Raw genomic sequence first — 13,566 nt, 5'->3', positions numbered from 1 at the left:
GGCAGCAGACATCTCTATGGAAAGTGATGCTTTTCTAATAAAGATACTAGATTCCATTTGTTGAACCTTTTACAATGTAGAAAGCATTGTCATGTATTGTCACTGGACAGCCCCATGCCATAGTCAGAGAGAGTATTATTATCCCTGTGTCACAGATCAGAGAACTGAGGGTAGAAAAGGTGACCTGCCTTTTTCAAAGTGACACAACACGTCAGAGGCAGCTCAAGGACCAGAATTTGTTTTCTTATGACTCTTAGAGCAGAGCTTTTCCTACTATGTCACACCTGGACCCAGTCTTTCCTGGCAGACCTATTGGTGCATAGCCTGTACTCTCACAGTGCGCTGATTCTGCTGCAAGTACACATTGCCTGAAGACAGGAGGAAATAAAAATTCTGATGCTGCCTCTACAGTCACTCATTGTCTCTCTCTGAAAATGTCCACGGTGCCCCTCTGTTAGGCAAAAGGAGCTTAGCGTTATAAAAGGAGATGCGAAAGAAATGTTTTCCATTCCTCAGAATTCCTGTCTTGAACGCTGAGGTTAGCTGGGGTTTAGAATTAAAGCATAAAGAGACTCCTTCACTTCTGGGCATTTTCCTGGTGTACTGCACCATAAGGAAGAGGTACACAGATAAACTGGAGAATAAAAGCCCACTGGTAACCACTTCGCTAATCCAAGATAAGCTTATATTATAAGGTGGGTCCCCCCTGGATTCCCTGCCCAGGGCCAATGTTTAATGAGCACTTAGTACGTGCCAGACACTGTGCTAAACATCGCACTTCATTATCTTATTTAACTCGCACAACAAACCTACAAGGCCAGCATCTTTATCATCCCTACTTTACAGATGGGAAAAGAGACAAGTCATTTATAAGTGGTAGAGCTGGTGTCCGATACCAAACTCCATACCTCCAGCCTCTGTTCCACCTCTCGCCTTAACACAAAGGCAGCATCATCGTGGGACCTCTACCGGCACTGAAATGATAGGATGAGGGACTCTTCCAAGTCTTAAGCTGCCCAGTCCTGTATCCAGGATTTTAAAGGCACCAAGGAGACAGAGCAGGGCTGCAGATGGGCCCAAGTCTCAAGCGGAAGCTGCTTAATATTAACCAGGAAGTCCATAAGCCAACCCAAATGTTTAAGGAAAGATATCATCATGAATAAAGCTTTAAAAGAAAGAACAGGGCTTCCCTGGTGGCGCAGTGGTTGAGAGTCCGCCTGCCAATGCAGGGGACCTGGATTCGTGCCCCGGTCCGGGAAGATCCCACATGCCGCGGAGCGGCTGGGCCCATGAGCCATGGCCGCTGAGCCTGCGCGTCTGGAGCCTGTGCTCCGCAATGGGACAGGCCACAACAGTGAGAGGCCCGCGTACCGCCAAAAAAAAAAAAAAAAAAAGAAAGAACAGGAATATAAAGAGCAGAGGGTTGAGAGTGTGTGTGGACATGCCTCTAGCATGAGTAAAAAGAAAATTAAAAGCATTCCAAACTTTTTTTTTTTTACCCAAACTCTCCTAAACACCAAGGTGTAAGCACACAGCACCCAGTTTGAGCAGTACAGACCTAGTACAGGCCCCTCTCAAGGGAGGACTCTAACTTAATCTTCCTTCCTATAGAGGCAGGTACATAAAGAACACCTGGGGTCGGGGAGGGGCGTGGAATTAAGCCGGACCAAAGGGGTCCTGGCATGGTCTTCTGGCATGCCATCCTGGCATGGTCTTCTTTCCTGAAGGAGAGAGGCAGGAAAAGGCAAGCAGGTTGGAGGGCTAATGAGAAAGGCACTCGCTATTTGGACTCTGGTCCAGGGATGCAGAGCTCTGGATCCTTCTCTGGTTACTGCTCCTGAGTTGCTGGCTGAAGACTGGGCGCAGAACATTGCCGCTGTTCGAGACACATGGTTTTTCCCAGGAAAACAGTCATGATAAGCCCTGCTCTGGCATCACGGGCTGCCCTGTACCTTGTTGCTTATCCCCCTCTGCTTTTACTCTGGGACACCCAGTCCTCTCAGGCACCGGCCACGGCTTCTCTCCAGAATCAGTGCTTTGGTCCTGCCTCTCTTGAGCTGCATGCTGCATTTCCAGAGGTCTTCTAGACAGCCCCACCCCTCTCAGACCCCACAGACTCGACTGCCCCCAAAACAACCACCTTCCCCTCCAAGTGTTCATGACGTCACTCTGTTCCAGCCCCTCAGGGTAACAAGTGCAGGTATTTTGGGTTTCTTTTCCTCCATTCCCCTTGCTGAATTTTTTTTTTTTTGCGGTACACGGGCCTCTCACTGTTGTGGCCTCTCCCGCTGCGGAGCACAGGCTCCGGACGCGCAGGCTCAGCGGCCATGGCTCACGGGCCCAGCCGCTCCACGGCATGTGGGATCTTCCCAGACTGGGGCACGAACCCGCGTCCCCTGCATCAGCAGGCGGACTCTCAACCACTGCGCCACCAGGGAAGCCCTGAATTGGTTTTTAAACCTTGTCATTGTATTTCTGATATATTTCTCAGTTTCATCCTCTCCCATCCATTGACACTGCCATGTCAGAGGTTATCAGCACCCAGTACAATGCATGCCCTTCCACCCACTCCTCACGAGCTGATCTTCCTGCCCCCGTTTCATCACCCCCATTCCCCACAAACGTCCTGGTACACTCCACTTCCATGAGAGTTGCCCACTGAATAGATACCATAAAGCAGGTCATCAGTATAATAGTCTTTGATGGGCTCCGTTGTAGCTCTCTGTCCGGCCTGATGGTCCAATAATTTGGTCTCATTTACCTATCCAGTCTCATATCCCATTGTATACACACACGTGTGCGTGCACACACACACACACACACACAGAGAACATACGCATGCACGCAAGCACACACCTGATTCCTCTGCTGGTCTCTCTGCCCCGAATGTCCCCACCCTGGGCCTGCTTCTTAACTCCTAGCTCCTTCTCAAAACCCAATACCTCCAAGCTAAAATTTCTCCTTTCCAAAGCTTTTCCAGAACTTCCTCAATCAGGAGGAATCCCCCCATCCCAACACCACCGCTGTGCTGTGTGATTCTCTGACAGCCTGCATCACAGCCTGTAGTTTATCCTTGTGATTTATGTTTTCAGATGCTCCCAAATGACTGTGTGCTCCGCACAGACAGGCTCTCTGACTTACTCCCCTTGCTATAAATTCTCATTGCCTTGTATGGAGCAGGTGTTTAATAAATGTCAGCTGTATTTGATTTTGAGTGCATGAGAAAATGTGGAAAATCACCAAGGATTCCTTATGGCAGAAACACACCAGACTTCTGCAGTCTCCAGGTCAAGAAGGAAGTCAGTCTAATGCTAATGACACCCAGGGGCAGCAGCACAGGTACCTACAGCATCTGCAAACTATTGTTCCCAACAGCCTGGTCAGGGCAGAGTGGAATTAATCAAGAGCAAAAGGACACCTGCCATTGTCACACAGGCCACAGAAATGTAATTACATTGAAGATAAAGGGAATTATAGCCTGCAGTATAATATTTTTAAAAGCCACGACAGTGGAAGAGGAGGTTTATTGCCAAATGCTCCCTGTGTGCTTATTTAATCAACATACCACCTAGGATAGGACCACATTAAAAGCTTTTTTAAAAAGTCATTTTGATATTAGATTTGAATTCTGGTGAGCATGCTAAAGCTTTTCCACAAATCTTTTAAAAGCAATTTCCAGTTTGTAGCTTCCTAGTAACAGTAGAAACATGAATCAACATATGCCACATTGATTTGGGGTTTCCATGGAGACTGGAAGGACACAGGGAAAGGAAGGACAGAAAGAGGCCACTTGGCCCAAAATTCTGCTAAAAAAATGCATCTCGATTCCATTCCTCTGAGCATTAGCAGCCTCATTTCCTGTTCATCAGTTCAAGCATCCAGATATTTAATTTGTAATAAGCCTGCTTGACTTCGCACAAGGAACATCAGAGGGGACGTGGAAAAAAGTAGCAGCCAAAGGTGTGGGCCCATGAGATTTGCAAAGAGGACCCGAGAAGCACGGGTTGTGGAGTCAGAAGAAAGGGCCTCTGGTCCTAACTCTGCCATTAACTAGCTCCGTGATACTAACTGCCCTTACTAGCTGCCTGATTACTAACATAATCAAAAGCTTTGCATTTATTTCCATTTCCTCATCTGTAAAACACAAATTAACACACCTGCCCTATTTTTCAAGATGGTTAAAAGAAAGAAAAGAGACAGTCTGTGGGAAGGAAAATGCTCTGCAAATTCCAGCACACTGTACCCTGTTATTATATTTAGTGATGTTCTGAGCTTCTCTTTAAATGGAATTTTGCCAGTGAGCAAGTGTATGCAAAACAAGATTGATGACTTAGTAGACTGACCTGGAAAGAAAGAACAGTGGGTTTGACAGCCCGGAGTTTCCATCCCCACTCCTTGATTTTCCAGATCTGTAACTGTGGGCAAGTTACTCTCCCTCTCTTGAATGTTATTTTCATCATGTCATCGGCTTGTTATAAGGATTGTAACGATCCTTATACCAATGTCATCGGCTTGTTATAAGGCTTATAATGATCCTTATACCAATGTCATCAGCTTGTTATAAGGATTAAATTAGATAATGTCATCGAGTTTAGCACAATGTTTGACAAATGGCAAATGACTGTGAGCCACTATTATTAGCCGTACCAACTGTCTCATCATCTGTAAAATGGGAATTAGAATTCCTACTGCTTCCCTACTTTACAAAGAGGATTACTTCGACGATACCTGCTCAGCTATTTGATAAGCTGTTTGGGAAAACACACCAAATAAATAGATGTTATTATTTAAAGATTAACGTTTGCCACCCGCTAATCTAGGTGACAGCAAAAAGTGTATGAAACACAACTGTAAGGATTCTCAACCTTGGTGGATCGTGGGTTACATAAGTCTCTATTACTTTTTTCCTTTTCTTTTGTTCCTCTTGCGCCTTCATGTGTCTCCTTACCGCTCCCTGCACCTTTTCTTCTTTCTAGCCTCTTTTCTTTATTGATTATTTTTATACTTCTCCTTCTAAGTGTGTCTAGAGGAACTTTACAATGAAACTTTGGAGGCTTTGGTGTCTAAACTGCAATTGTGCCTTGGATCTAAAATTAAATGGCAGACCGACACTGGGGGAAATTACATGAAATCAGGAGATATTGTAGGATAACAGGGCTATCTCTCAGACAATGGTCATCGGTGGTAAAAAAAAAAAAAAAAAATCTTAAGAAGCACATCAACCTAATGTAGTATATGGAATTTAATTTGCATCCTGATTCGTATTAAAACCATAAAAATATAATGAGACAAGTATGGAAATGTGAGCCCTGATTAGATATTGTCATTAGTGTGATATTGATATTGAGACTTTTTTTCCTTAAGCAACCTTCTTCTTTAGAAATACACTTGGAAATATTTAGCATTGAAATGATATGCTGTCTGGGAACTGCTTCAAAATCATCTAGGGTGGGGACTGCAAGGGGGTCGAAGCTGAGTGGTAGGTGCAGAGGGGATCATTGTCCTATTTTCTTGACTCGTGTATATTTGATATTATGCATAAAAAATGTTTTAAGTAGTGTGACCAGTAACAATATGTGCTGTAGTAAAATGAGCATACCATGTGTAAACTATTAGTGCAAGGAAATCAAAATACGGAAGAAAAGTGCAATTTAAATGGGAATTGACTTCCTGTATATTTTCCATTGCAAATTTTCTTCCCCATAAATAAATCAATTTTCCAAAAAAACTATTATTTGACTCCTAGGAAGTAGGTGCCAAAATTCATCGAGGTTAGAGTGGGTATAACTCTTAGCTATCACCTACAGAAACTAAACTTTAAAGACTTTGCCCAAAGTCACGTTTCTTAGAGTCATAGCCAGGACTCAAGCCCAGAGCTGCTGGGGCAGAATCCAGCTACCTCCTTTCTTCCTGCTGCTGACCTGCTCACCTACACACCCAGAATCCAGGAGGGCAGTAAGTCAATCTCAGCTGAGGATGCAAAGGATGATCTGTTCGCTTACCTCCCCAACACTTCTCTGTCCTTATTATGACCTCAGCCTTAAACAGCGAACTCAGTTTTTACAAATCAGCTTCCCAGTGGCCAGCTGACTTCTGTAAAGGCAGCTGAAGGGCAGGAAGCCACAGTACAGAGAGGGCTCATGTAACACAATCCTTCACACGCCCACAGCCTCATCTCCTGTTTCATCAAGATAATCCAGGCCTCAGGAACAAAATACCTCAGCCTCTTTCCCCATCTCCTCCCCTACAAGTCTGTCCACATTTACACACATCCACCCCTCTCAGATGTGTCTATTCAGGGCAAATTCTTCCTCCTTAGCTTCGAGCCCCTCCTTCCCCACTTACCTTGCTTTATCAACTCTTGCCTCTATCTTTATTCTCTCTCTCTCTCTCCCATTATACTTACAAATAAAAATACTCTTTCATTTAAAAAACATTCTCTCTTGGGTATTCCTCTCTTTGCCAGCAAAGCTGTCTGAGAGAATCTCCCGTTTCCCTGCTTCCTATCCCGTCCTCAATCCTTCACAATTGGCATCCATCCCTACCACTCCCTTGAAAGAGCGACTCCCATCCTGTGAGGTCAAATGACCCTTGTCCTTAAGGACCTCTTCACTGCATTCACCACGGTGGTGACCGTTCACTTCTAGCATCTCTACTCTCTTCACCTCCCCGACCTTACACTCTCCTAACTGCCCTGTCCCTTGGTCTCCTTTGCTGCCTCCTCCTCCCCCATAAATGTTGATACTCTCCTGCCCTCTAACCTTGGCTCCCTGCCCTTCTCTCCTTAAATGATTCTTCAGCAATCTCATTCTTGTCCACAGTCCTAACTACACGGCTATACTGACCATCTCTAAATACTTTCTTCTAATTCTGGGCCCCCTGCCAGGTGTAAACATTCTTATAGCCCATGGGTTGCTGAACATACCCCTCAGATATTCCCCAGGTACGACAAATGCAAATGTATCTAAAAATCGAGCACACCATATCCCTTTCTTTTCCTGACCCATTTTATGCCCCACCCTACCTGCCACACACACAAATCTTGGCTTCCTCTGGAAGCCCTGGTTTCAGTTTCTGGCACCACCATCCACTGAGTAACTCAAGCCAAAAATAGGGAAGTAATTAGAGATGACACCTTTTCTGTCATCTCTCATAGTCAACCAGTTACCAAATCATACTGATTAAATCTCCTTCATAGTTTTTACACCTGCCTCCACTCCATCCTTACTACCACTGCTCTGGTTCACGTCCTGGCTCGTGGTCCCTAGTTCTTGTCCTCGTGATCTGGGATCCAGGATTCCTCCTTAAATTCAACTCCATTCTGCAGCCATAATCTCCTGTTTAAATCACAAATGTGATTATGTTCCCTTCCCCTTACAACCTATAAGCCCCGCTAGCCTAAGGATAAAGTTTGAGCTTGAATAAAGATTCTGACACATAAGACTTCCCTGGTGGCGCAGTGGTTAAGAATCCGCCTGCCAATGCAGGCGACACGGGTTCGAGCCCTGGTCCGGGAAGATCCCACATGCCACGGAGCAACTAAGCCCGCGTGCCACAACTACTGAGCCTGCGCTCTAGAGCCCGCACGCCACAACTACTGAAGCCCACGAGCCACAACTACTGAAGCCTGCGTGCCTAGAGCCTGTGCTCCACAACAAGAGAAGCTACTGCAAGGAGAAGCCCGCGCACCGCCACTAAGAGTAGCCCCCACTCGCTGCAACTAGAGAAAGCCTGCGCACAGCAACGAAGACCCAACGCAGCCAAAAAAAAAGAAAAGAAAAAAAAAGATTCTGACACATAAACTCCCCGAGAGCTGGGTCCTGCCTACCTGGAGAGTCACCCACCACCCCCGTGGCTTTTGCTTCATGCTCCGGTGACTCCACGCTGTTCACAGTCTTGAGCACACACCACGGCCCCAAGTTTCTAGGCCTCGTTTCTACCATTCGCTCTGCCTACTCACCCTTCAAGCTGCACTTCAGGACCACTTCCTCCAGGCAGCTTCCCCTGTACAGCCAGGTTCCGCAAGTGCCCTACTCTGTGCTCCCAGACATACTTCCCTAACCTCAGCACCTGGCACGATGAAGTGCCTGCAACTCTCTTCTCCTAACCAGACTCTCTCAAGTTCACCAAGGATAGGAAAGTATATCCTCTCATTCGTTCTTTCATTCATTTATTCAACTGACATTTAGGTATCTCCTGTGGGTCACGCAATGTACCGGGCAGCATAGGTCCATCACATGACCTATGTACACTACACAGGTAAAAAATGTTTTTTCATCTCTACATCACCAACACGTAGCCCAGAGCTTGGCCCCAAGAAGATGCTCGGTAAATGTTCGTTGAACTTCACTGAACCAGCCGTCAGGTGGGTGAGCGAAACTATGTTAGGAGCATGATGCTGGCTGGAAGAGGCAGCATGGAGTCACAGAAACAGCATGGGCTCCCGCGTCCGGTAACAAGGGCTCAAACTGCAACTCCACCCCTTCATGGCTGGGTCATCTTGGCTTAAGACCTTGCTTTCCCATCTCTGAAATCAGAATACTAAGGCAACGCCAACTTCCTGTGTTACTGCAAAAATTCAATAGATATATAAGCAAACATGGATTGTAAATTCTTCAGCCTTATGAAAACATGGAGAGCATCCGAGTCATAGAAGACAGAGGCCCAGCACCAAATAGGGGTGGAGGGGAGGCTGCGGAGGAAAGGGCAACAGGACCTAGCTTTCAAAGCCCTGGGGCTGAGATGTCAGCGCACGAGGCACTGCTACAAGTGAAATGTGACTCTCCTCCTTTCTCGCAGTGCCAGGGTGCTGGTTACCAATCTCTTCACCTTCGTAGGCAGTAACAAATGCTTTACCATTTGCCATCAGGGTCTACAGAAAGCAGCTTCAGCACTCTCCCCCTCCTCTGAATATAAAATAAGCTCTTTCTAATCCTCCATTTTTAATGACTTCAGCCAATGGCTTTTATGTCCTCCCTGCCAGCTACATTCCAGCCAGCCACCTAGAGTCGTGCAAAAAGGAAACTCCACGAGCCATCAGACCTAGGGACGGGGGCTGGTCGCAACAGCGGCAGGAAATAGTGGTGTGGAGACTGGGGACAGTTCTCCCGCTGGGATCTGCTACTACCTTCACGGAGCTCTCTGGGAAATGAGATGCCTTGCTTTCGAGCCTGTGCTGGGTGCACATTAATGCCTGCACTGGGGGCGGGAGGAGGGACCAGGGTTGTGTGGGTGTGTTCTGATGCACAAAGATGCTGAGCGAATTCTGACACTTCTCCTTGAGAGACAAGGCCCTGGTGGGAATCTACCTTAAGCCATGCAGCTTCTCTGAGACCCTCTTCTGTCTAGGACCTTTTATTGAAGAATTCAAAAGCTTTGTGGAAATTCCATGCAGAGAACACTGATAAATGTTCTGATGAGAATGCTGATGCTTCTTGGACAGCAAAAAATATTCTAATCCTCCAGGCACAGAGGAGACACAAGGAGCAATTCTAGGGACTCTGGAGCTGTAGGTATTTGGACAAAGGGGAAATGAGAAAGCACAAAACAGACAGCCTGGGATAGGATTAACAGGACAAGTATTCTAAGCCATGAAATCATGATACACAACAAAACTTACAGTTGTATGGCACTGTCACAGCCTACAGACTGCTTTCACTTCTTTAGCTGATCAGGTTTCTTAAGCTCCTTGAGACTCAGTTTGGGGAATTCGGGAGGATTAAACAGCAGCATGTAAGGAAAGTACCTAGCAAAGTTTCCCGGCAATCTTGATAATTGGGAGCTATCATTATTTTTTTCAGTTGATCCTCACAAAAACCTTTCGAGGTAAGTTGGGCACTTGTTTTTGTGCCCATTTTACAAATTACAAAATGAAAACTATTCAGGAGCCCTGAGTGAAGGGCACAGGGTAATTCAATTAATGACCCTAGGGAGACTCGAACCCAGGACAGCCAGGGCTTCTTCCACTCTATACAATGTCACATCATTTTCAATGCTGCTGCTGCTGACCTCTCCCTGAGACCCACATTTGGACGGTTTTTTAAATGGAAATACGATGGATTTGTGCCGTCCATCCACACTCTTGTTCAATCCCCCGGGAGTCCCTGGCATTTGTGAAATGGCTTTTGTGGCTGAAGAACCATGCTCTTCAGGCCAGAGCTCACTGACCCATAGGGGAAACACCTTGGCTTCGTTAGCGGGTCTAATTCAACTGGACAAAGAATATGAGGAAGTTTTCAGATTCCTTCGTGTGTAAGGCACTGTGTGAAAATTTTTTAAAAATGCCAGGGCTTCCCTGGTGGCGCAGTGGTTGAGAGTCCGCCTGCCGATGCAGGGGACGTGGGTTCGTGCCCCGGTCTGGGAAGATCCCGCGTGCCGCGGAGCGGCTGGGCCCGTGAGCCATGGCCGCTGAGCCTGCGCGTCCGGAGCCTGTGCTCCGCGGCGGGAGAGGCCACGGCACTGAGAGACCCGCGTACCGCAAAAAAAAAAAAAAAAAAAAAAAATGCCAGAAGGACCTGGTCCCCAGGAGCAGCTTATCTCTGCCCGGTCATGGTGGGCTAGGAGTCACCCAACACACTCCAATCCCCACTCACCCCACTCACATCAACTTTCCTCTAGGACACCGACTCTAAGGATTGAGCAGAGAGCAAATGGCTAATAAAAACTAGTTTGCCAGATTGATTGAGTGTTCATAGAGCTATTGTGCCCAAACTAAAAATAATAGCTGTCATCAGCATAATACCACATTGCATGTTTAGAGCTTTGAACTTTCCCCAAGCACTTAGATGTGCTCATGATAACAGTTACCTCACTCCCCCACATTCCAGCACCTCTTGCATCTTCCAAGACAACCCTGGAGTTTTCCAAAACTGTAGGAACAAATAATTCAAAAATGACCCAAGTGGGGCTTCCCTGGTTGTGCAGTGGTTGAGAGTCCGCCTGCCGATGCAGGGGACACGGGTTCGTGCCCCGGTCTGGGAAGATCCTGCATGCCGCGGAGCTGCTGGGCCCGTGAGCCATGGCCGCTGAGCCTGCGCGTCCGGAGCCTGTGCTCCGCAACGGGAGAGGCCACAGCAGTAAGAGGCCCGCGCACCGCAAAAAAAAAAAAAAAAAAAAAAATGACCCAAGTTGCAGGATGGGGTAGGCTTTCCTTCCTATTTCATTAGATTGAATGCTTTCCAAGATAATGACTATGAGGACCTGAAAAGCAGGTTTTGAGTATGGAGTGAAACAATAGACGGATACCGAGTGACTCTAACACAGAGAAAAGCCACCTTCCTCCTCCATGGCCCCCCTAGACAGCTCTGAGAAGGACCCAGTTAGCTGATGCCAAAGATTCATCACCTCCTGTAGGTGGTAACTGTGTCCTCGACTCACTGCTTAGAAATTGGTGACCTGCCAAAAAAAAAAACTGCAGCTATGTGTGGTGATGGATGTTAACTGGACTTAATTGTGGTGATCTTTTCACAATATATACATATATCAAATCGTTATGTTGTATACCTGAAAACCAAAATAATGTTATATGTCACTTGTATCAATTTTAAAAAAACATCGTCCAAGCAAGTCTCATTCTAAGAATATGTCTAAGAAAACAATCCAGAATGTGAACAAAATTTTAACTATGATGTTATTTCAGCATTATGTATAATAATAAAAAGGTGGAATAATATTTTTAAACTAGAAATTGGTGACCTGCCAGTGGATGTGTTAATTAACTCGACGGTGGGAATTCTTTCACCATGTATACATGCATCAAATCATCCCATTGTGCACTTTAAACCTATTATAATTTTATTTGTTATTACATCTCAATAAAGCTGAAAAAAAAAGAAATTGGTGACCTCCAGTATATTTTGATCTCCCTCAAACTCATTGTGATTGTGAGTCCTCCTGCGTTGGAATGTGTCACCCGTGTTAGTCACCAGCAACACGGGAGACCTGCATGCTGTCTGGAAACAGAAGAGATCCTGTGGGCAGCCAGACTACTGTGCAGGTGATCCGCTTAAAACAACAGCAGAAAAAAACATGAATGAAACTAACAGAGACAGCGTCATGGTCCAGACAGCAACCTACCATATTCGCAGAGTTCCCGAAGGGATCTGAGGGAAGATACTGCATCCCTTTGGATCAGAAGGCAGGTTTCAGGGGACCTGGGGAGTTGGGATCGAGGAGGAGGAAGAACAAAAAAAGGACATTTACAGCTTAGCGCCCACTACCTGGGAAGAATGGGCATATTCCTGCACCCTTGTTCCTGGCAAGGGTGACTGACTTAACCCATTCTGAGGAGCTCTGTTAGAGAAAGAAGGAGGATTATGACTGGCGGACAGCGCCTTTTCTGCCTTGGGTTGTTCTGCACTTCCCAGCAAGACTCGTGGCTCAGGACGACGTGTTCAGGGCCCCACTCAGGCCCTGCTGGAAGAGCCGCTCTCTCTTACCTGTCTGGCGGTGGGCAGTGCAGCTGGGAAGGTGTGACTGGCGTGAGCCCCAGCTGGGCATGGCTCGGTGAAGCCCTGGGTGACAGAGTCGGCCACCTCCTGGTACATGGGAGAGGGTGGCTGAGGGGCAGCTCACCACACCTCGGCCCCTAGCAGAGCGGCTGCAACACGCTGCTCCCACTAGCTCAGCTCCTCTCCTGCCTGGCTTTGCAGCTCATGAACCGGAATGCAGCTAGCGCCAGGGGAAGGGGGTGGGGAAGAGGCGGGAGGGGAGGGGGCACTCTGACAGATGATGCGCACTGCCACGCAGAGTCGGGGGAGGACCGCAGACTCGAGCAGGGTGGCACTGCCTCTGTGGCTCTCCTGCTGACAGTTTGTTCACTGGCAGCTGCCTCCGAGGGGCCGACACTCTGCAGAATTCAGAGAGAGGCAGAGCCCAGAGGGGTCTGAGGGTGGAGGTTGGGGAGGGAGGAGATCCCCTGGGTCGCACACCGAGGAAGGGGGTGAAGCAGGGTAACTGGCATCAGGGAGAGAGAAGAACCTGCTTTGGCTCAAGAACAGACCAGGTTGGACACGAGAGACAAAGGCCCTGCTCCTGCTCTGGCTTCAAGGTGGTCCCTCTCCTGCCACGGCCAACAAGCCAGGCCACTCTGGCTTAGGAATTCAGAATGGCTGGGCAACGTAGACCAAGCACAATTCCAAACTTCTCAACGAGGAGACAAAAATCAGGCCTAGAAGAGTACAGTGCATGACAAGTTTCGTGTTATTTTTCACTCCACGCCACAGGCAAGCCTGAGTGTCCCCTCTTACCATGGCCCAACCTGTGACGGGTGTGAGGTGGCAAAAACAGGAACGAGAGGGAGGCCCAGGAGGGGATGGAGAGAGCATGTCACGGGATGCTTCTGTCTGTAAAGTTCCATTTGGATGGTGAAGAGCGAAACCTTTTGGACAGCTCGGGCCAGCACCTGCAGCAGCTTCTGAGCGTCAGGGACAACCCTTCGCATTGGATTCTCCAGTCTACTCTACCTGCCGCCCACATGCGGCTGGTTCACCGCACAGGTCCCTGAACTGACAGTCATCGGCTCTATTTACAACCACAGCCAGAGAAAGAGGCTGACTGGGAAACAAG

General features: G+C 47.5%; 1 protein-coding gene across 1 annotated transcript in view; it reads right to left on the bottom strand.

Annotated features, from left to right (window-relative positions):
- RGS8 (regulator of G protein signaling 8) overlaps window positions 1–12,513 on the bottom strand; it is a 43,571-nt gene extending 31,058 nt beyond the window's left edge. The window contains exon 1 of the mRNA XM_060295592.1: window positions 12,438–12,513. Within this exon, the coding sequence (XP_060151575.1) occupies window positions 12,438–12,498 (61 nt within the window). The 5' untranslated portion in view covers window positions 12,499–12,513. The remainder of the gene's footprint in view (window positions 1–12,437) is intronic.
- Between the last annotated feature and the right edge of the window lie 1,053 nt (window positions 12,514–13,566).

This window comes from Globicephala melas, chromosome 1, assembly GCF_963455315.2.
Source record: "Globicephala melas chromosome 1, mGloMel1.2, whole genome shotgun sequence".
Taxonomy (NCBI): Eukaryota; Metazoa; Chordata; class Mammalia; order Artiodactyla; family Delphinidae; genus Globicephala; species Globicephala melas.
Note: the sequence above shows the minus strand (reverse complement) of the source record. Positions and strands in the feature narration are given on the sequence as shown.